General features: G+C 45.2%; 1 protein-coding gene across 6 annotated transcripts in view; it reads left to right on the top strand.

The window, feature by feature from the left end:
* The window catches only part of Zhx3 (zinc fingers and homeoboxes 3), a 129,908-nt gene extending 107,991 nt beyond the window's left edge, over positions 1-21,917 (top strand). For all 6 annotated transcript variants that reach the window (XM_059261837.1, XM_059261838.1, XM_059261840.1 and 3 more), the window contains 2 exons: positions 3,039-6,032; positions 16,009-21,917. In XM_059261837.1, coding sequence (XP_059117820.1) covers positions 3,176-6,032; positions 16,009-16,019 — 2,868 coding nt within the window. In that variant the 5' untranslated portion in view covers positions 3,039-3,175 and the 3' untranslated portion in view covers positions 16,020-21,917. The remainder of the gene's footprint in view (positions 1-3,038; positions 6,033-16,008) is intronic.
* The last annotated feature ends 2,300 nt before the right edge of the window (positions 21,918-24,217 follow it).

Raw genomic sequence — 24,217 nt, 5'->3', positions numbered from 1 at the left:
GTAACAGCGAAAGGTCCAATTTCTTCACATTCTCACCAGTATTTGTTCTCTGCAATGTGATTGTAGTTGTCCTGGTGGGGTGCAGAGGGATTTCATTGTAGTTTTGATTTATGTTTCTTTAGCTACCAATGATGATGAGCACTTTTATTTTATTATTATTATTTGTTTTTGTTTTTTGAGACAGGGTCTCACTCTGTAGCTCTGGCTGTCCTCAAACTCACTATGTAGACCAGGCTGGACTTGAATTCATAGAGATCTGCCTGCCTCTGCTTCCCAAGTGCTGGGATTAAAGATATGTGCCATCATGTCTGGCAATGTTGAGCACTTTTAAATGTACTTATTACTCATTTGTATGTTCTTGGGGAAAAGTCTGACCAAATCCTTTGCTCATTTTTAACTAGATTGTCTTTTTCTTAAGTTGTAAAATATCTTCATATATATTCCAGGTATACCTTATCAGATATATGATTTTCAAAGCCCCCTTTTTATGCTGAGTCTTAAACTCAGCTCCTCATGAATGTCAAGAAAGCATTCAAAGATCTCCGGTGCCATCTTGTAACTTAGTGACAGTGACCTTTGAAGTCCCTTTTTACTTTTGGTGACTCTCAGTTGATCTGCTAGTTTCTTCTTTCATTTGTGCTGGGATTCTGTCGGAGACCTTTCATGATTCATCCAAAAATATGAAGTGCTCACTAGAGAAGGATAATTGTGTGTCATTCTTATGTTTGGCAATTACGTAAAGCACTTATGATGTTTGAATCTTAGATGTTTTTTAATAATAAAAAAAAATCCAGAGCCAGATATCAGGGTGAAAGCTGAAAGATCAGAGAAGCCGAGCAGCCAGCCACTAGCTCTTACCTCTGTGAAATCCTCAGTCTAAAGAGAGAAAGAGTTCTTGTCTCCTCACACCTTAGATACCTTTCTCTACCCAGACATCACTTCCTAGAATTAAAGGTGTGTGTGCTTCCCAGTGCTGGGATTAAAGGTATGTGCCACCACTGCCTGGCTCTGTTTCCGGTGTGGCCTTGAACTCACAGATTCAGAGGATCTCTGCCTCCCGAGTGATAGGATTAAGAGTGTGTGCCATCACTGCCCAACCTCTATGTATAATCTAGTGGCTGGCTCTGTCCTCTGATCCTCAGGCAAGTTTATTAAGGTACACAATATATCACCACACACTTACTTCGAAGCATTTGCTAATTATATTTAAAGGAACTTAGAAATTAAGTACTTTAGGCTAGTAAACCTATTTATGAGCACTTACCCTCAGGAAATAACTTTTGGAAGAAAAAATATCCTGTATGGGCAGTTGTTCCTGTACTGTGACCCCTAAGAGTAGGCAATTGAAGTTATGTGACACTGAGCAGGATTCATTAGAGTTAAGTCCACTGCAGTACATTATTAGACTGTTAGTAGACATTTTAATTATGAAATGAGAATATGTACGATAGTGTGAGGAAAAGAAAATATATATGTTTGTTATGATTGAAAATATGTATATTTACTAGGTAGTTTTATTTTCTTAAACTTCACATACTATTATTATCTTCATAATTAAAGTCAGTAAATTTGTTCCTGACATTGGTAAGTTGGTAGTGGAAATAGTGACAAGTGGTTAGCTCTGGATGTGTGTTTATCTTATCATAGCCTTTTTAATAGCCGTTGCTTTTATCACCATGATCATCAGGCTAGATTTAGAAGCCAAAAAATATAGTTCATTCTTTTTGTTTACTAAGAATTTGAATCAAGATGTTTAAACTTTCTCTACCTTTTTATCAAATCCAAACACTGATACTAATTTTATTTTAATATTAGAATCACTATACTCATAGTCATTATAGCTTGAACATTTGCTAAAAAGAAAGTTAATGATGGTGATGTATATTTTTTTAAAGGCCAGAGTTTTAGAAAGAAAATGTAATACAGATATAAGCTAGGGGTCAGTAGGCAGAGAAAGCGCTTGGGAACAAGAGAGTGCACACCAGAGACAGGAGTGTGGCTCCTCAAGAGGTGCCCTTGATGGCAAACTGTTAACAAACAGGGCAGGGTCGCAGGACAAAAACACCTTCTCAGGGTGTCTCATGAAGTAGCCACTACAGTTATTTTACATATAAGTAAATCCCTCAGTTCAATTTCAAGCAGATCAAAGATTCAATAGTAGTTTGTTTTTGTTTTGTTTTGTTTTAAGAACAAAAAAAGCCCAGCCTGATCTACAAAGTGAGTTCCAGGACAGCCAAGGCTACACAGAGAATTCCTGTCTTGGAAAACCAAACCAAACAACCAAACAAAGAACACAAGAAATAAAAATGAAAAAATACAAAAGAAATAAAAATGAAAAATATAAAACAAGGAAATACATGCTTGTGAGTAGTTACTTGAATCCAAGATGAGGCCTCACTTTTGAGTTGCTCCACCTAAACTGAGTATGTGGGTGTCCTAACCTTCTGATCCTTGGCTTCACCTAAGTGACCGTGTCCTAGGAACATGGAGGGACCACAACTTTGGTTGGGAATACAGGTGGTAGGCCAACAGGAAAGGCCAGGCCTGACTAAAATGGACTTTGTCTCTGGGCCTGGTTTGAAGGAGACAGAGGCATTTTCATGTTCTTGTATGTGGGAGGACTGTGAAAAGAAAACACTTGTTGCTCAAATGTTTAAACAGGAATTACACTGGGTCTTTTGTTCTCAGTCCAAAATGGTCAGAAGTAATTTTTAGGTCCAAAGAGGGTGGCTTTCCTTTCCTCCCTCTTTCTTTTTCATAAGCTGAGTTACTGAATACAAAGATAAGGGGGGGGGGGTAAGAGAAACAAAAAGAAACTGTATAATTTAAGCTTATCAAATGGTACAGAACATCCCAGCTCATTCTTAGCACAGCGACCAAGGAGCTCCTGCCTTAGAACTCACAGCTAAGAAGCACATGAGCTTCTTGTGAAAAGACCTACAAGACAGAAAACCAGCAGTGGGTGTGTGACTGGTGACCTAGAAACACAGATTCGGAAATTGCAAGATCTTCATCATACTTTTTCTCTTTCTCCTCAGGCTTAACAAGGAAAAGAGGCTTTCTGCAAATGACTGATAAAGGCACCCTTAGAAGCACTTCTCAGGCCCTCATGGAGTAGCTGAAATTTGTCCTGCAAGGCCCTCTCGCCTGCTGATCACCCAGAGTGATTGTCACCATGGCCAGCAAGAGAAAGTCCACCACCCCATGCATGATTCCGGTTAAGACTGTGGTGCTGCAGGGTGCCAGCACAGAGGCTCAGCCTGTGGCAACTTTGCCTGAAGGTCCTCAGCAGCAGGATCTTCCCTCAGAAGCACCTGACGCCAGCAGCGAGGCAAACCCAAACCCCAGCAGCACTGAAGGCTCTGCCCTGGCAAACGGGCACCGGAGCGCTTTGGATGGCTATGTGTACTCCTGTAAAGACTGTGATTTCAGGTCCCAGGACGTGATTCAGTTTGTAGGGCATATGAACTCAGAGCACATAGACTTTAATAAAGACCCAAATTTTGTATGTACAGGGTGCAGTTTCCTGGCAAAAACCCCTGAGGGGCTTTCCCTGCACAATGCCAAGTGTCACTCAGGGGAAACCAGCTTTTTGTGGAATGTGACCAAGCCAGACAATCATGTAGTGGTAGAACAGAATGTCCCTGAGAGTACTAGCACGTCTGACCTAGCAGGTGACTCTGCCACTGAAGGGACTGATGGACAGGCTGAAATCATTATTACCAAGACACCAATCATGAAGATCATGAAAGGCAAAGGCGAGGCCAAGAAAATCCATATGCTTAAAGAAAATGCTCCCAATCAGCCTGTGGGTGAGGCTTTGCCAAAGCCATTGGCTGGGGAGGCAGAGGTTAAAGAGGGAGACCACACTTTCGCCAATGGGGCAGCTCCAGTCAGTCAGGCATCTGCTAGCACCTCAAAGCCCCCTCATGCGGCCAATGGGCCCCTGATAGGAACAGTACCAGTACTGCCAGCTGGTATAGCACAGTTCCTCTCCCTCCAGCAGCAGCCCCCAGTGCATGCCCAGCACCATACCCACCAGCCCCTGCCCACATCCAAAGCCCTTCCAAAAGTCATGATCCCCCTGAGCAGCATCCCAACATACAATGCAGCTATGGACTCCAACAGCTTTCTGAAGAACTCCTTCCACAAATTCCCCTACCCAACCAAAGCTGAACTCTGCTATTTGACTGTGGTGACCAAGTATCCAGAAGAACAGCTTAAGATCTGGTTCACAGCCCAGAGGCTGAAGCAGGGAATCAGCTGGTCTCCTGAGGAGATTGAAGATGCCCGGAAAAAGATGTTCAATACAGTCATCCAATCTGTGCCTCAGCCCACCATCACAGTTCTAAACACGCCCCTTGTTGCCAGTACTGGCAATGTACAGCATCTCATCCAGGCCACTCTCCCAGGCCATGTTGTGGGACAGCCAGAGGGCACAGCAGGGGGCCTCTTGGTCACTCAGCCATTGATGGCCAATGGGTTACAAGCATCAAGCTCATCTCTCCCCCTGACAACTGCATCTGTTCCCAAGCCAACTGTGGCACCCATCAACACTGTGTGTTCAAATACAACATCAGCTGTCAAGGTAGTCAATGCAGCCCAGTCACTCCTCACAGCATGCCCCAGCATAACTTCCCAAGCCTTCCTTGATGCAAGCATCTACAAAAACAAGAAGTCTCATGAACAGCTGTCAGCCCTGAAAGGAAGCTTCTGTCGGAACCAGTTCCCTGGGCAGAGTGAAGTAGAGCACCTGACCAAAGTGACAGGCCTCAGTACCAGAGAGGTGCGGAAGTGGTTCAGTGACCGGCGGTACCACTGCCGGAACCTGAAGGGCTCCAGGGCCATGATGCCTGGAGAGCATGGCTCTGTTCTCATTGACTCTGTGCCAGAGGTGCCCTTTCCTCTGTCATCCAAAGTTCCGGAGGTGACCTGTATCCCAACAGCAACCTCACTGGCAAGCCACCCTGCCACAAAACGACAATCTTGGCACCAGACCCCAGACTTCACACCAACCAAATACAAAGAGAGAGCCCCAGAGCAGCTTCGAGTCCTGGAGAGCAGCTTTGCACAAAACCCGCTTCCCCTTGAGGAGGAGCTGGATCGCCTGAGAAGTGAAACCAAAATGACCCGAAGGGAAATCGATGCCTGGTTCTCAGAGAGACGGAAAAAGGTGAATGCTGAGGAGCCCAAGAAGGCTGATGGGCAGGTACCTCAGGAGGAGGAGGGTGCTGAGGATGAGGGTGGAGATGAAGAGGTGGCCAGTGAGCTAAGGGTTCCTGGTGAAAATGGCTCTCCTGAACTGTTTCTTAGCCATACCTTGGCAGAGCGGAAGGTCAGCCCCATAAAAATCAACCTCAAGAACCTGCGGGTCACTGAAGCCAGCGGCAAGAGTGACCTTCCAGGGCTGGGTGTCTGCGAGCCTGAGGAAGATGGTTTGAACAAGCTGGTAGAACAGCCACCGGGCAAAGTGAGCTACAAGAAGACAGCACAGCAGCGTCACTTGCTACGGCAGCTCTTTGTCCAGACACAGTGGCCAAGCAACCAGGACTATGACTCCATCATGGCCCAAACAGGGCTGCCCCGGCCAGAGGTGGTACGCTGGTTTGGAGATAGCAGGTACGCCCTGAAGAATGGCCAGCTCAAGTGGTACGAAGACTATAAGAGGGGCAACTTCCCACCAGGTCTGCTCGTCATTGCCCCTGGCAACCGAGAGCTGCTGCAAGACTATTACATGACACACAAGATGCTGTGTGAGGAAGATTTGCAGACCCTCTGTGACAAGACCCAAATGAGTGCCCAGCAGGTCAAGCAATGGTTTGCTGAGAAAATGGGTGAAGAGACCCGGGCTGTGGCAGATACAAGCAGTGAGGACAAGGGCCCTGGAACTGGAGAGTCTGTGGCAGTGCACAGAGCGCGGGGTGATGCCTATTCAGAGATGTCGGAGAACAGTGAATCATGGGAGCCAAGTGCTCCTGAGGCCAGCTCAGAGCTCTTTGACACTTCGAGTCCCCAGTCTGGACGTCAGCTCGGTAAGGGGCTCATGGGATCCATGCATGGCCTTCCTCTGAATCTGAGGGAGGGTGCCGTCACAGTGGGTATGGGTGCAGGTTTTATTGTCTCTAAGGCTACCTGGCAACCAGACTAATTGCTGAGGAGTAAATTCCAGGGAACAACTAGCAATAGAAGTCATAGAAGTAAAAGGCTGAGAATTGGACTTTTGTTTTGGTTCCTGTGTTTATTTGTGGTGGTGGTTTTGGTTTAAATCCGTGCAGGGAAGAGAACATAGTAAACTTAGAGGGACTCATGCTTTCCTAGCCATTTCTTAGTATTGATTAAGATGTCATCTGAGTCACAAAAATCTCAGGCACTATGTGGAAGACAGGGTTAGGAGTTCAGAGGAAATTTAACTCAAATTGACAAGCAGAAGAGATTCTTTAATGGTCTCATTTATGTGTGTGTGCCTGGTGCCCACAAAAGTCAGAAGAGGGCATCAGATCCCCTGGAACTGGGGTTATAGGCAGTTCTGACTTGTCATGTAGTTCTGGGACTCAACCCTGGGTCTTTTGGAATAGCAGCAAGTACTCTTAACCGATGATCCATCTCTCCAGCCTCACAGGGTGCTTTTTTCCCCTAATGAAAATCTTATCTTAGGTTTGTATTGTTTTTCCTGATGTGGAAGAAATGTTTTTCATAATGGAAAATCACTTCTGTTTTAAGAAATATGAAATCCAAAGTTTGAATTTTGCCCTTGGGTTTCTCTGGGTGGTGGTATTTTAGTATTCAGAAGTAACATTAGATTTTTAAGACAGTTGTGAAGCCATAGACATGTCACATCTTCAGGTTTGTTTTTCTGTGTTTTGGGGTTCCTGAGTTCCAGACTCTTCCTTCACTGTCCCTTTGCATTTGTCTCCTGATGGAATGCCCCACCCCCAAACAGCTAGACCAAGGGAGCCTGGAGAGAAGAGTGTTGCAGAAGCTCAAGGACTGGTCCTCCAAAATGGTAGCCTGGCCAGCTGGGTCAGGAAGGGGTAGAGGTGACCATAAAGTGTCTGTGGGATTGGACACTGTGCAGGTTCTCCCTGGAGACTGCTGCTTCTGTGGGAGGCCCTAACCCATCCCAGTGCTGCCCCTGAGATCCTGTGCGTTTCCTGGACAGTGGTGCACTGTGTGCATACAATACCTGGACATTTTGTTTGCTTTGACCTAGTTCCCGTGCCCTATTTATTTCCTACTTAAGCCACAAAATTCTTACCCTTTCGCTGAATATTCTCCTTTATTTCAGTATCTTTTTTGAAAGACTCTGCTGTTGCCTCACTTATTTAAGGAAAAGCAAATTTCTAAGTAATGGTTATTGGGGGGAGGGTTGCCACCAGTGAGTGCTCTCTCTCTCTCTCTCTCTCTCTCTCTCTCTCTCTCTGTGTGTGTGTGTGTGTGTGTGTGTGTGTGTGTGTGTGTGTGTATACATACGTACGTAGGTACGTACAGGTATGTGTTTGTGTTTGTTCATGCATTCGTGCCTGTGAAAAGCCAGAGGTCAACCCCGGATATCTTTTCTCAGGAGACATGTAGCTTGTTTTCCAGACAAGTTCTCTCCTGGGACTTGGGGCTTGACCATTAGGCTAGTGGGCCATCAAACTCCAGGGGTCCACCTGTTTCCACCTCCCCAGCAGTGGAATTGTAAGTGTGTACATCACACCTGGCTTTTGTTCATAAATCTAGGGACCAAACTGGGGCCTTCATGCTTCGGAGGCAAGTGCTTTACTGAGTCGTCAACCCATAAAACTTGCTGTTTCACATGCCTACTAAGGTAGAACTCAGCTTTGCAAAGCAAACAGGGAGCAAACATCTGGTGGACCCAAGTCCACCCAAGTGAGTGCACAATGCCATCGATCTCTCCAATTCTGGCCACATAGTCACTATTGGAAGAATGGTTCCAACATCTCACAGTGGCTTTTTTCTTATTCCTCCTCCTCCTCCTCCTCTTCTTCTGCCTCCTCCTCTTTCTTCTTCCCCCACTCTCCCTCCTGCTTCTTTCTGTGTGTTTGTATATGTGTGTGGATGCATCTAAGTGTGGAAGCCAGAGGTCCACATTGGATGTTTCTCCTTTATTGCTCTCTACCTTTTAATTTTTTGAGAAAAAGTTGTTCACTAAACCTGAAGCTCATTGACTAGGCTGGCTGGCCAGTGAGTTTCAGAGATCTTCCTTTCTTTGCATACCCTACCCTCATCCTCCAGAGTGTGCCTCTATACTTTTTTTAAAGCAACTTTTATTGAATTTGTTCTTTGATAATTTCATACATGTATAAAGTGTATTGGTTACTGTAACCCCAACCCTTTCTACTTCCCAGTCACTTTCACAAATTCATGCCCCTCTATTTTGGTGATCCACTGAGTTTAACCAGGATCGTCTGTGTGACCATGGGCTTGGAACTGTTCATTCGAGCCTAGTGGCTCTTCAGTGGGCACACAACTGAAGGCAATAGCTCCCTCTCCTCTAGATTCCATCAGTAGTAGCCTGTACTTCAACGGCCCTGGGAGCCCCTCTGCAATCCATGATTGTTAATAGAACCAGTCTCCACCCCCTACTTAAAAAATAGTTTTAATTGTATGTGTCTGAGTGTTTTGCCTGCATGTATGTCTGTGTACCACATGCATGCCTGGTGCTCTTGGATGACAGAAGAGGACATTGGATCCTCTGGAACTAGAGTTACAGATAGTTGTGTGGATACTGGGAACTGAACCTAGGTCCTCTGCAAAGGCATAATGTGTTTTTAACTGCTGAGCCATCTCTCCAGCCTCCTAGGAATTGAAGGTAGCTGCTGTAAAGTTATTACTGCATTGACTATGCCAAGCCCAGAAGACAGCATTTCACAACCCTTTTCCCTGTGGCCTGCTCTTCCATTCTCTCTATCCTCTCTTCTGTGATGATCCCTGAGCCTTAGAGTGGGTAGTATAAACATCCTGTTTAGGGCTGAGCACTCAACCATCACTTATTCTTAGCACCTTGAGCAGCCATTTTATCAGGCAGCTCAGTGCCATGATAAACAATACTAGTAAGTTTTCCCTATGACCTGAGACTTCCTTAGCCATGAGTGTTTACCAGACACAAGTTAGTTCCCTTTTCTGGAGTGGGCCGGAAGTCCAATCAGAACGTGTTGTTTATCCATCTAACAGTTGTCCACTGTTGCACTAGTGGACACGTCTTGCCTTACAGATTGGTATTGTAGTTTGTAGGGTTCCTAGCTACTTAAGACTGTTGGTGCCTTTTTCCTCCTCAACAGCATACACACACACACATACACACATACACACACACACACACACACACACACATATATACACATACATACATACATGTATGTATAATCTTCCAGCACTGTGGAAGCTAGCCAGCATGGAGGAAGCTTCCAGCTCAGTTCCAATTTGACCTCTATCCAAGCAAACCAAGGTATATGGTGTCTTCAGTAGTAGGGTCTTATAAATTAGTTCTGATGGGCAACCAAGAGAAATGGCAATGGCTTGTATTTGGGGGTACCCCTAGCTCCATGACCAACAACTCATAAGTTGGTATCTCACATTTGGCACTGGGGGTTTTGTTTAATAGGCTTTCAGGAGTAGCATTATCCAAACATGCATATTTCCCTTATAACTGTCTCAGAGCGGAGGTTGTAGGAATATGACACAATGCCTGTCTTTTTACATAGTTTCTGGGGATCTGAACTAAAGTCCTCATGCTGGTGTGGTAGGTCCTTTACCAACTGAGCCATTTCCTCAGTCCTCACAGTGCTTCTTGGGGTGACTTGTGACATCATGGAGTGACAATAGTGTCAGAAACAGCTTTTTAATGTTTCGGTTGACCCTTTTCCAGTGCAGAATAGATTGTTTCTCCCCTTTACCTGGAAGGTTTTGAATATATTGGTCTAAGTGTCCATACACTGTTCCCACTTCTGTGCTTGTGTGATGACCAGTAGGCTGGGATGTCATTTCCAAGAGATGATGTTGATCAGAGAGTGATGTTATAAAGATGGTAGAGCAGGACACAGAGCCCATCCCTTCACCAAAACAACAAACAAACAAACAACAACAAACCCTAGCAAAGGACCTTTAAAACTTGCTTTGGAACTCTTTAGTTTTGCTGAACATTCATAATATCCAGGGCTGAGTGTGGAGAGGCTTGTCTAGTTTGGTAAACTTCTATTTGCTGTGCAGGAGTCCTCTTTCCACACCCCTACAGCAGGCAGTCATGGGAACTGTGGCCCAGGTTGCTGAGGATACTTGTTTTTACCAGTGAGCAGTAATGACTTTTGTCCTCCAAAACATAGAGCTTGTTTTGAGTTTTTGCCATTATAGAGACCAGTCATTATTTAAAAAGAGTCTTTCCCCCTTGTAGTAAGCCAGACATTTGAAGAATCTTAGGTTCCCACACAGACAACAGCAGAAACTCCAATGACCCTACAGCAGGAGGAGTACCCACTTGACTGGAAGTCTGGAAAAATCCCAGATGGCTCCAGCCCTCAGTGAGCAAAAATCACCAATTCTGGAGGCTGAGGAATTAAATTTTGAGTTACCACACACTATACTTATAAGGTCCAGTTTGCAATAGAAAATTACAAAACATAAAAAAGAAATAGGAAAGTTATGTCCTTTAACAAGAAAAGAGTTTGACATTTACTGCCCTTGAGGAAATCTAGGCAGTGGAATTACTGGTTAAAGATGTGCGCTCAGCTACTCTCTGTCCAGTGAAATACAGGAAACCATGGGGAAAAGCAGAGAGAAAAATGGATGAACACAATGACATTGGTAGCTAGAGAGGTACAAATGATAAAAACAAGTCACACTCCAAAGCAAAACAGTATAATCACTGAGATGAAGTCTACTAAAGAGACTGAGTAACAAATTTGAGCAGGAAGGAAGGGATCAGAGGATTTGAAGAGATGATGAAATTACCCAGAAGCACAGAAAACAAAAAGGACAGTAGAGGCTAAAGGGGCCTGTGTGCCATAGATAAACATGAACCTGGGTGTTATGGGACTTCTAGAGGAGAGAAAGAGGCAGAAAGAATATCTAAAGAAGTAATGGCAGAAAACTTTAAAAATAAGATGAAAGACAAGAGCATACACATCCAAGGAATTTAGTGAACTCAAAACAGGGTAAATTTAGTGAAAAGTAACTCATCACATAAGGGATCCTCAATAAGGTTAAAGGTTGAAGAGGGATACATCTGAAGTCCTGAAAGAGGAAATCAGTTGAATCATTTCCAGATGAACAAAGGCTAAAATTCATTACTGATAAGATTGTCCTCCTGGAGGTGCTACCAAGAGTCCTTCAGGCTGAAATGAAATGACATGGAATAGTAACTTAAAGCCACAAGAAAAAATAACCATAATAAAAATAGTTTTATAGGTAAATGTAATGCCAGTACTATTATACTTGTAATTGGTTTGCATTTTTCTATTTTCCCTATATGATTTAAAATGCAAACTTCAGGTGAAGTATAAACCTGTGTTAATAACAGGAAGATGAAGCCCGAGTCACTAATAATAATGCAGTAAAGAGCAAGGGAGGAGATACTCAGGGTTAGGGTCTAAATAACATGGAAACTGAGTGGTGTCAGGTTAGGTTGCTTCAAGTCTAAAGTGTTAGTTATGATCCCCAAGTTAAGCAAGAAAATAACAAAAATATAAAAAGGGGAGTCAAACTGAGCACCCTGAGAAAAACAAGTCACTATCCAAAAAGCAGTAAGGGAGGGTTGAAAAAGAAAACTAAGAAAGATACAAACAAGTAGCCAAATGTCGGGAGTAATCTTTCTTCATCAATAATCATACACAATATCAATGGATTAAGTTGTTCTAAAGACAAGATTGGTAGATTGGATCAAACCAAGCAGGAATCATCTATATACTATCTATAAGAGATTCACTTAAAATACAGGGACACAAAAGAAGTGGAGGGTAAAGGATGGGGAAGAATTGCCAGTGATTGGGTTCCTTGCCAAGGTGTTTCCAGGCTCTTGGTCTTTCATCCAAAGAACTGAAAATCAAGGATCACACAGATGTGCAGAAGCAGCAAGATAACTTCATTTGAAACAAAGCGATAGTGCAGGGTATCCAGGGAGACACTGTCATAATTGACAGCCGGCCACCCGAGTGAAAAGTCAAGAGCCCTGATTATTGTCCCAGGCTTCCTTTATGGGGTTCAAGAGAAGGAGGAGCTGGTTACTAACAGGTACACTTGATGGTTCTCTGTTTTGATTGGTATATTAGGCTATATAATCATTACTCTGCATGTCCCTTCCCATAATGCATTTGTTTTAATCATATGCATATGCCCACCCAATTATGCAGAGACTTGAGATGGTAAGTAGGGGATTCTCCATAAGATATTACTAGAGGACAGTGTTTTATCTTAATTCACATGCACTCAAAACCAATTCAAGCCAGATTGGCCCTTCTACTGTCATACCCAGATAAGTTGAGAATAGACTTGGATAAAAACTGTCAACATTTGATTGTTACTAGGGGCAGGGATACCATGGTTCAAATGGGAGTACATGTAGCCTGATGATATTGAGATTTCTGAGGTTGTAAGGTGCTGTTTAGAGAAGCACATGTAGATGAAGGAACTAGGCTGCCAAGTGCATTGCTACAAGAGGGGTATGTATTTGTGTACATAATCAAAACCAAATGGGGTCCCAAACTAAACTGTCTCCTATACTTTCCTGCCTCAATATGTCATACAGCAAGTAAGTACATGGAAAGCCAATGTGGCTGTATTATGGTGAGGCCAAATACTTTGAATGAAACATTTATGACAGACAAGGGTATTATATTTTGGTAAAGGCCTAGTACAAGATTTAGCAGTTACTAATATACACACTTGTGTCCAAAAGTATATAAAGTAGAAATGGGCAGAATTAAAGGGAAAATGAGTAAAACTATTTGGAGACTTTAATACTATTTCAATAGTGGACAGAAAGCCCACAAAGAAGCCAGATGAGATAGCATATGCCTATAGGAAGCCTAAGGCAGGAGGATCCCTTGTTTAAGACCAGACCTGACAATATAGTGAGAAATTCTTCAACACTAAACAGAAGAAGCAGAAATCAAACAGAAGATCAACAGGGAAACGGAAGACTTAAAAAAAAATCTAAACTTAACCAGGCTGGTAGCTCATGCCTGTAATCCTAGCACTCGGGAGATGGAGGCAGGAGGACTACTACAAATTGGAGGCTCAGCTTGGCTACATAGTTAGTTCCAGGCCCGCTTAGGAAAAAGGAAAATATTACAAATAATTAGAAATAATAGATACAAATGGATCTGCCAAGCAAAAGTGATAAAACACTTAGAAAAAAAATACAGGTGAAAACCTTCCAGACCTTGGATTAGGCAGAGGTTTCTTCTTTTCTTTTTCTTCTCTCTCTCTCTCTCTCTCTCTCTCTCTCTCTCTCTCTCTCTCTCTCTCCCTCCCCCTTCCCCCCGCCCCTCTCCCTCCCCCTGCCCCTCTCCCTCCCTCTTTCCCTCCTCCCCTTCTCCCCCTCTCCCTGTCTCCTCTCCCTCTCTCAACAGGGTTTCTCTGTGTAACAGCTCTGGCTGTTCTGGAACTTGCTTTGTAGACCAGACTAGCCTCGAACTCAAAGAGATCTGCTTGCCTCTGGCCCTGTCTCAGTTTTCTGGATGCTGGGATTAAAGGTGTGTACCACCACTGCCCAGCAGCCAGAGGTTTCTTGATTATGATATCAAAAGCATTGGCAACAAAAAATAAATAAATTGGGCTACATCAATATTTAAAGACTTTGAGATAGGCATGGTGGTGCACCCCTCTAAATCAGCATTTAGGAACAGAAATGGTTATGAGTTCCAGGCCAGCCTGGGATATAGCAAGACCCTATCTCAAAACAGCAAACCAAAGTTTTACGAAGATTTTCAAATCTTTTTAAAGGTGTGGCGGCACATTCCTGTGACTCACCATTGCAGAAGCTGAAGTAGGAGAGCTGAAACTTTGAAGCCAGTCTGGTCTACATAAGGAGGCCCTGTCTCAAAAAGAAATAAAATAAAAAGCTTTTGTGCGTTAAATGGTAGCCTCTAGAGCAGCATTTTTCAACCTGTGGGTCGTGAACTCTTTGGGAGTCACATACCAGATATCCTGCATATCATATATTACATTACGATTTATAACAGTAACAAAATTATAAATATGAAGTAGCAACGAAAGAATTTTATGGTTGGGGATCACCACAACATGAACTGTATTAAAGGGTCCCAGCATTAGGAAGGCTGAGAACCACTGAGCTGGAGAGTGACAAGGCAACTGACAGATGAGTGAAGACACTAAAGATCATGCATCTAATAAAGAATTAATATTCAGAGTACATAGAAGTACAATTCAACAACAAGCCATTAAAATGGGGAAATTTATTGAAATAGATATTTCTCTTAAGGAGAGACCTACAAGCTCATGAAAAGATGGGCAACATCTTATGCTAGAGAGATGCCTCAGTGGTTAAGAGCACTGGCTACTCTTAAAGAGGACCTGGGTTTAGATTCCAGCACCCACACAGCAGCTCACAACCACTTTTAATCCCAGTCTCAGGAGATCCAGTGCTCTCTTCTGGTCTCCATGGGGACCAAGCACCACATGTAGTACACAGACATAGGTGCAGGCAAAACACCCATAGACATAAAAGTAAATTTTAAAAGACAAAAATGTTTAAAGAGGTGACTAAGATGTTTAGTTTTTAAGGAAATGCATATGAAACCTAGAGTGAGATTCCAGCTCACACTTAAATATGCTATTGCTAACATGTACACAAACAGAAAATCACAGGCATTGGTGAGGATGTGGGGAAATTGGCTTATAGTATATTGCTATGAATGGAAAGTGATTAAACCTTGGAAAACTCTTCAGCAAGTCTCAAGAAGCTAAATAGAGGCTTCTCATCCAACCCAGAAAAGAGGGCCTGAGCTGACACTGTGCACGAATGTTCAAAGCAGCAACATTCACAAGTTCCAAAAGAAGGAAACAGCCTGTGCCCATTGCCACAGGAATGGATAAACAAATGTGCTATAAACATTCAATGGAATATTATTCAACTATAAAAAAGGAAGAAAATGCCAATACATAGCACAACATGGATGGAACTTGAAAACATGCCAAGTGAAATAAACCAGTCACAAAAGACAAATATTGTATAATTCTATTATATGCAGTCTTTAGAATAGCCAAATTTATGAAAATTGAAGGTAGAATGTAGGCTACTTCTGAGAGAAGAATTGATAGTTATTATATAATGGACATAGACCTTCTATTTATGGTGCTGAAAACTCTCTGGAAACAGGGTGGTGGTTCATAACAGAAATGTACATAGTACTGATTCCTGTGTTTAGTATGGCTGTAATGAGAAATTTAGTGTTAGGTGTATTGTACCAAGATTTTTTTTAGCTGGAGAGGGGATGAGTGGTGGAAATAACGAGCATGGCAGAACAGAGCAGAGGCGGCAGGGGTAGCCATGCTCTTGTGGTAGCATTGCCTCCACAAGCACCCTGGCTGCTGCTTCTCCCCTGTCAGCCTCAGTGGATCTGTACCTATGAGATGAGACTCCAGATCAGCTGCCCTGACCTTTATAAATGAAGACATGAGGAGGGGGCACAGTAGCTGCCAAGATGCCAGAACTCAGGGCTCTTATGGGCCAGGAGGCAGGACTAGCTGTTAGAATACAGGGGCAGCAGGCATCAGGGGTCAGTGGTTGCAGTGATGATGGGCTAGGTGAGTGCCAGGAAGCCAAGAAGTCTGAAGGCCTCGTCAGATTCAGCCAGCATCCTGTCCTTAACCCACACTCTGCTCTTTCACCTTCTCTCAGACTGGAGGGGACAGTGGCATGGCATTACTTATGGAATTAAGGAATCCCCAACACCACTGATACCACCCAGGATAGTGAGGACTGGGCATTCCTGGGAAGTATACAAGTTGTAGCTGCCATAGAATGACAGGTATGTGTTTTCTCCTCAGAAACAGACTGAATTTGATCTGATTACTGTGAAGGACCGGCCAGTCTGGGATGCTGTCTACCATGTGGAAGGGCCAAACCTGCCATGCATCATCTTGATGGCCAGCTTTGCCAGGCGCCCAAGAGAGCCTCTGGAGGCCTCACTGAGCCCAGAACCTGCCGCCACCCTAACCACCTGATACTTCTAAGCAAGTAGCAAGGGGTTCTCATCAGCCTATCCTCCCACTATGCAGGACCTCTCCTTTGCCTCCCAGGGACAAGCAGTTCAGATTGCATAGACATAGACCCAGAATCAAGTTTTTAGCATATACAGCTGCCCATATACATTTAATAAAGCATCCAACTACAGACATTCTCAATACATAGGAGCTCGGGTTAGCAAAGCAGTACAGCTCTGACAATGCCATGTCTGTTCTCTGGGAAGCTGAGACTACAAGGGCCCTCATCCTCTGCAGCAGCAGGAGTCACAGGTGTGCTCAGAACTGCTTCAGGCCCAGCCCCACTTGCCTTCTCAAGGGAACAGAACTGTTGAAGAGCCCTCTGCATCACTGAGTGGAAGCAAGCCACATTTTGTGCCAGGCTTGCCTTTGTTCTGACTGACAGAGCCCACTGTTATCCTAAGTTCTGAATACAACCCAGCTATGAGATTACCACTGGATGCTTCCCATTTTCTTTAATTAACCATAATTCTGATTTCATGGAGCTTGAATCATCGACCAACTTCTCCATTATCAGATCAACTAAAGAAACCATTGTTGTAAAGCCCAGTGTACTGACCTATATGCTCCCTTCAGTCTTTCAATTCAGACTCCTTTAGAGCAAAAGGAAGGTGGGCAAGGTAGAGCCAGTTGCTGTGGCTTTGGCCACCATGGTGCTCTCAATGCCTCCTGCGAGTCAGAGAAAGTACACCGTGGCTGGTAGAAAGAGTGAGGCTGAAGAGCTTGGGAGTTTTTTTTAATGACCTGCACTGGTCTTGAACACAAAGACCTGCGGGTAGGAGTCCCGGGCAGAATGCCCTTGCCACACACCAAGGACCTGACCAACTACTGGTTTCATGATCCAGAGGTGCTGGACATCACTGGATAGATTCCTGTGAGATGTTTTTAAAGTTTGAATTTTATATTCCCAACCTGGGAAACAAGAACTCTATTTGCTTTTGCCTAAGCCTTGTGTCCTTTGAATTAAAATCACAAGAAAAGGTGCCTTTGAAACAATGGACAGCTTGCTTATGGAGCTGTACTAAATGTTAAAGCCTCAGTGTCTCCAAGGTTGGCTTCTCTGAGAGCAGTGGATAAAGCAGGGCAGGGGAGGGACAAAGATGACAAACAGGATGTGTCATTCATGACCCCACTTACCTCTTGGAAACTCCACAGAAGACCCACAGGCAGGGCAAGCATTTTGACCAAGAAGTAGTGGTCAACTTGTAGGTGTCATCTTCGCTCCCCTCACAGGGGTGGGAGCAGTCTGAGGATGAGCATGGCGGCCTTCAGCCTTCTAGGAAAGAGGGCTTTCTTTGTAACCCAGAGCCCTGGAACCATTATAAGATGTTTCTCTTGCCTTTCCTGTCCCCCTAGGGATGATCTCACATTTGTCTCAGATTGGGGGTTTTTGACTACTTGGCAAGTTTTACAGCCTATTTTTGTATCCTTTCTCTTTGGGGAGGGAAGTTATTTGGCCCCAAACTTCGAGGAATTGGAAAGAATGGTGAGTGACTGCTTTCCTTCAGAGAACAGACATCTGAAAGTTTTCCTTTAGTGTTTGTGTACATGCAGATTTACATATCCACATATACAGTACACATACTTATTTGATACTTATAAAGACATACATCTGATGTACACGTGAGCTTCATGTGAATGCCCTAGGGGGAAGTAGCCTGTGTGTGAAGAGATGAAAGTACACTGGGCAGCTGGAGCAGCAAAGGAAGCCATCTACTGTCTAAGAAAGCGCCTGCGTCTCACCTGAGCCCAGATGCCTGCTGGCTTTACTTTTAGAGCCCTGCTGCACTAGCTGAATGGTAGACCCTACAAAAGGTCTGAACAATTTACACAGAACAAGTTACTTGGTGGACACTATGCTGGACGCAGATAGCAGCCTGGTCTTGGGCACTGGGCAGTCTTCTGGATGGGAAGTTGCAGTAACACTGGCCCCAGCACACCTTTCTCAGAGCTGGTAATGGCAAGACTGCCCAGGTAAGGAATCCAACCGACTAAATGGACCTTGTTTTGGACCTTCCTTGGCTTTGGGATGGGGGAGGGAAATTGTGGCTTGGACCTTATGTTTGACAGGTAATGAGGGAGGTGGTCATGGGGCAGGCACTTCAGGGAAGAGCTCTGGGTGCCAAGCCTGAGTGCACTGACAGAGGAGTAGGCGTGTAAGTCGGCAGCTACCATGTCTATGGCTACTACGTGACAGATCACAGCTGTCTCGTCCAGTTGGAGGGTCAGTTGTTCTGTGTGCCTTCAGCAGAAGGCTGGCTGAGGGCTGCAGAGGTAGGATGGAATGTGCCTCTCCTAACAAAGCTTGCTTTGTAAGATGAGTCTTGCCCCATCCTCTGCACTTACTTGGACTTACCGGAGGCAGTAAACTCTAAGTGTTCTTTGTTGCCTGTATTATGTTTGATTTTTTTCCTACTTACATAGGGTTGTAAGTTCAGTTCTAAACCAGACCCCATTCTAACAGAAATCTGAACTTATATATAGGCTTTGCATATTACTTGTAATTTTTTGATCATATTTTTCTTTTGAGAGTTGGGTGTGTCAGTTTCAGGAGGCCTTCTCTGGATGGCTTGCCAGCACTTTGAGGTCTACTAGTGACTGCTCTTGTACTTTTCTCTTGGCTGAGTGACAGCAGCTGTCAGGTGGATAAAATACCTTAGCCTGAGGCACCCTTCCCTCTGGAAGCAGAAGAAGAATTGGGTCAGACCCAGTAGATTTCTGCCTGTATCCTCCAATCTGTCCCCAGCTGGCCTTGAGTGGCTCCTACCAGGAGGCTTAGCAGCGCTCTCTAGGCCCAGATGGCTCTCAGAGAGTTTACATATTCTGTCAGTAGCTAAGCCATACCTGCGCCCCTTCCTCCCTGTTGGCCCTACCCTAGGACACCTGTCACACAGCTGCCTCGTGTGGAGAATGAGAGGCAGCCTTGCTGGTTAGAGTCTCTTGTGTTTCCCCCAGGTGACTGTTGAGCTGTCCCTGCCTTGAGCCTTTTGTCTTCCCAGTCTCTGTATGGACCAAAATCCTCAGATTGGAACAGCTCAGTAAGTTCCACTGACAGCCAAGTGCATAAAGGCACTTTCTGGGAAACCATGCAAAAGGGAATCCTAAAACAAAACTTGGAACTTACATTTTTCCTAAAGTCCCTGCCCTTTACCTGCTGTTCCCCAGGGAAGAATGTTGGTTCCATCCACGTTTGCAGATGAATTTGTATCACATTCATTATTTGCAAGGCTCAATTGTCTGCAGGAGTCTTCTAGATTAGCTCATCCTGGCCAAGGTTTGGCAGGCTGCCTGGTTTTCCTTACTCCAGACTGGAATCCCCACTTCAGCATCCCTGACTTAGCTTCCTGTTCTTTTTCTCAAAAGCACACTGCTCACTACCATCCTGCCCAGACCTTTAGGGGTGACTTCCATGTGTTCTAGCCCTGGAGCCCACAGGTCTTCTCTAAGCACAGACCTTCCTGAGTCTTCAGCCTTAATTATCCACACTGCAGTTTGTTCTGCCTTGGTTCAGTGGAGCAGGTAAATGACTGGGCTGTATACTCCAGGGTAATGAGACTGTTGGGGGTCTTCGGTGGAACGGCTGGGCTTGATATTGACTGAGTAATATGACAACTGATTATACTGCTTGCTGTTCCAGTCGCTACCTGGTTTATTAGCCAGAAATCCAAATGGAACTGAGTCCTCAGAATCCATTTCTGCTGGAGTCTGTGTTCCTAGTGCCTGGCCACTAAGGGTGGCTGCATGGAGTGGCAAGCCCAGGTGCACTGAGAGCCCGGAACCTGCACTTGGTTATGAAGTTCACAGAGTGTATGGTCTTAGGACTGAGAACCTGCTTTGGGGTCTGAATGCTTGCCAACACTAGCCAGCAATCCTAAGGACCTGGTCCTCCAGACTTGAAAAACAGTACAGGTTTTTCTAGCTCAGGGTCTAGCAGGAGCACCTCTTCCCAAGTCCTCTGAAGTCTGGAGCAAGGGTGGAAAACCAGGGGTTGGGAACGAGACGCAGGCAGACCCGGGTTGCCAAAGGACAGAAGTGGGTGCCTGTTTCCTTTTTCAGTCTCTTGTTATGGTTTGCAGGGCTGAATGGATTCAGGGTAGTTCTACTCTGCTGTCTCTGCCCTCCTTGAGCTAGACCTTCTCTTACTCGGGCAGGAACCAGGCAGAGCAGAGGGAGAACAGCTATTTGGCAGGGACTGTTTGCTGCATGGTGTCTTCCTACTGTTTACAAGGGTGGGCAGATGGCAAGTTAGGACACCTGAGAGGGACCTGCACATTGACCTGCTATCATTGCTTCTTTCAAGAGATTGGTGGACTGTGCACATTTACGGGCACCTGTGTGTTAACAGCTTTTCTTGGTCAATGCCTTTTGACATGTATTCCCTTCTATGGAAGGTGGATGATGCTGCCGTACTCTGTACAACTGGAGTTGAAGGTAAAATGTCTATGATAATGCCTGCTCAGACACTGAAGATAGAAAGTTGCCAGTGCTTGGTCCTTCCCAAGCAAGTCCCAGAAGAGTCCCTGTCCATCTGGGGAAAGTCTATTACAATGTGGTCCCTGTTAACCTGCAGTTTGCGCTTAGAGATCTTGTCCTTAGCTCCTGCCCACACAGCTTGGTCTTGTTCTTGTAGCTTCTTTGGCTCAGGTCAGGGCCCCATGTGAGGAGGTTGGCTGCAATGAGAGCCAGCACCCATTCCTCAGCAGGGTTCCAGCACGAGTTGGGTTGCTCCTTGTGAAATGGGGTGGGCCGAGGGCAGCAGTGGTCACTAGAGCAGTGATCTCTCTCCCATGCTTCTGAGTGGCCTGCTTTGTTCAGCTTTGCCAGGGAGGTCAGACTGTGTCACAATGTTATTAAACAGAGAGAACAGGCCAACCTTTCTCTGGCCCCTGCTGACTATTGTTCTTTTGAGTTGTCCTGACACAGCCCTTGGGGAAGTTGGGGAGGCTGCCAAGGGCCTGCAGAGTCCTTGCTGACAATGTTCTGGTTCCTGGTCCTCTGGCACTTGCTTTATGTTCTGATCTCAGTGTGGATGGCTTTATTCTCGGGGGCCAGACTGCTGAGAAGTGTGACTGGTGAATGACTTGCACAGTCTGCCTTTGGTGTGCTTCCTGTCTCCCAGGAACAGCTGAAGTGACTATCCTGGTGCTAAGTGGGGGGCAGCTGTCCTGTTTAATGGCAGGAGGGTCACCTGCTACTATGACCAGCTATGAGAGAAAACTGAGAAATAGCTTATTCTGTCACATAGGCCTTTGTGGAGTGGGAATTTTCTGTGGCCCTGGCTGGCCTGAAACTCACTTTGTAGACCAGGCTGGCCTCAGACTTAGACACTCTTCCTGCCTCTGCCTCCCAAGCACTGAGTTACAGGCAGGCATGGGCCACACCTGCTGGAGTGTGGGAATCCTTTACCCTGGGAAACATTTGAATATAAAGACAGCCTTTGCCTTTGGTGTGGGCTGTGTCTGGTGGGAGGTGCGGGGCTGACCTCCTCGGGCTGAGTCTCCGGGCCTCTTAAGGTCCCCCATGGGGATGCTGCTATTTCTAAGATGCAAATTGCACATTTCCTAGATTTTGTATCTGCAGATTTGGATAAGGGATGGGATGAGGGACAAAACTGCTTATGTAGTTTGAGTGGGCCTCAGTGGTACTTCCAACCTTTTGACTGTTCCTAAATAAAAATGTATAGACATTTCTTATCTGCTGACTGTGTGTGTGTATGTGGTGGGGGAAATTAATAAAAAGCTAAAAACCCCTCTATTGATTTATTTATTTTTGCAAACCTGACCTTAAAATCAACAGATGTTGGGGCTCCCCTCAGCGCCCAGGGAAAACATTCCAATTCACTTGTCTTCTGCCTTACTGAGTTCACTCTGATGGCTTCCATGTGAAACAACTGTGGAATTTTAAAATTGTGCCGAGCCAACCAAGTCTGATCTTAGAGCCATAGGACACGGGCAAGCTTTCTTGTTCCTTTTTCTGATGAGAAGAGTTGCCAGTAGAACATGCTGTTCACTAAGGAGGGCTTGTCAATATGCAGGAAGACTCGGGAGCCTTCTAGAGGACCAGGGTCAAACCCACACCTCTAAGACTCAAAGCAACTTAATTTTGTTGGGATGACCACACTGGCCTATCACACAAGGAAAAGGGCTCCTAAAGTAAACCCACCTGGGAAAGAACAAGCATCAGGGGCTGCTCTTTCTCAAGGCCAGCTGGGGTCCTAAAGGAGTTGCTTTGTGTTGGATCTAAAGGGCCAGGTCCTGGACTGACGAAACTAGTTAATACCATGCAGCTATCTCTTGAGTCCTTGGTGGGCAGATCCAGCACATACTGGGTGTGGAGATGGCAGCAGCAGCCAGCAGCAGGGAGCTAGCTGCACATGATTACTAGTAGGAACAGGCTGGCCCATGGCCATACAGCCTCTGGGGAAGCCTCTAAGGGCCCAGATCTATTTCATTAAAATAAAGGCAGGTCTGGGCTTGTTTTGGTCACTAAGTTTGGTAAAGTAACCTCACACTCATCACCCTTCAATAGATCCGACTTGGTTAGAGATAATGGATAAGTTGAATAGTGGCTGTCAAGTCCCAGTCCTCAGCTGAAGTTTAAGGTGGGTCTGATCCCAGTTCGTTTTGCTAAGGGCACAGCTACCTGGTAAATGAATTTTCTTAGTAAAGGCCACAAACTGTTTCTGCCTTCTGACCCCAGGGTTTTCTGTCTGTGGCAAGAGGCAGAATGTCCCTGAAGTTATAAGCAATGCTTTCTTGGTAAGTGTTCACTAGTGATCCCTCTTTACTTGTTCCTGGCCTGATAGCCAAACACAAGGACACTTCTTTTAGCTTGTGTTCCTGGTACCACTGACTTCCTTTCCAACCCCACTCTTTTGGTTTCTTCTGCCAAAGCCAGTGGTTTTCAACCTGACCACTCATTTTCATGACCCAAGGAGCTTGTGAATATCCATACAAGGCTCCAGTATCAGTATTTCTCAGATGCACCTGTGTTTAAGCACTACATGGCTGAGGCTCTACAGGTCATAACCCACTAGATGGAAGGCAATGTTACACCCAAGCTGTCGAATGTAGGAACACACTGCATGCATCGGGCAAGATAGCCATGAGGTGCCAAGACATTAAGACCCAGGTCATTTCTCCTTCCCCAACATTTGTCCCCTTTGCTGGGTATTCTGGGTCAGTCAACAGTAGTCAGGATCACCTAAAGGATTTAAGAGATGAAACTGGTCCTTAAGTCTGCTGATTGAGAGAAGGATCAAGACTCAACTGGAAAGGAAATGGGGAAATGGGATAAGGTGTAATGACAATTGAACCACAGTGTGTGAAGCTGCGTAAGGAAGGCAGAGCTGAGCTGCTCCTGGAAGACTTGCTCAGGAAATGGAGCTATCAATTGAAAATTTAAGTGCTCAGCACCAAGCAAAGATGTCACACATCAACACTGAGGACCAGCAGACATGGCTCCTACCTTCTCCTGGGCCACAGACTCGAATGTGAACTCAGAGCTCCTGATGAATCCCACCCACTGTTTTCTGTGTGTGGGAGGATCCTTCCCTTCTGTGATAGGATAAGAAAACTTCACAGTTCCTCCCACAGTTGTGGGACCCCAACCATAAAATTATCCCTTGCTATTTCATAACTAATTTTGATACTGTTATTGTAATGTATCTGATATGCAACCTCAAAGGGGTCACGACCCACAGGTTAAGAACTACTGGTTTAGATGACCACTATAAACCAGCCAGCACTCAAGTACTTGGTGCTATGTGAGCCGAGTCAGCAGCTAGTTCAGCACGGGTACACACTGCTTCACTGTGCCATAGTTTTTGTCCTGCTCCAGCAAAGTGCTGCAGGAGAGCCTCGGGAAGAGCCAGGCCTTCCGCAGCATGGTGTAGGCACAGAAGCTGGCAGAGAGAGGCAAGCAGTGTAGCAACGGGCAGCACATACCCAAACACTACTTTTTTGAAATGGGTTTCTGTGCAGTGGAGACTGAA

Source organism: Peromyscus eremicus, chromosome 4, assembly GCF_949786415.1.
Source record: "Peromyscus eremicus chromosome 4, PerEre_H2_v1, whole genome shotgun sequence".
Classification (NCBI taxonomy): domain Eukaryota; kingdom Metazoa; phylum Chordata; class Mammalia; order Rodentia; family Cricetidae; genus Peromyscus; species Peromyscus eremicus.
This window is presented reverse-complemented; position numbering and strand designations above follow the sequence as displayed.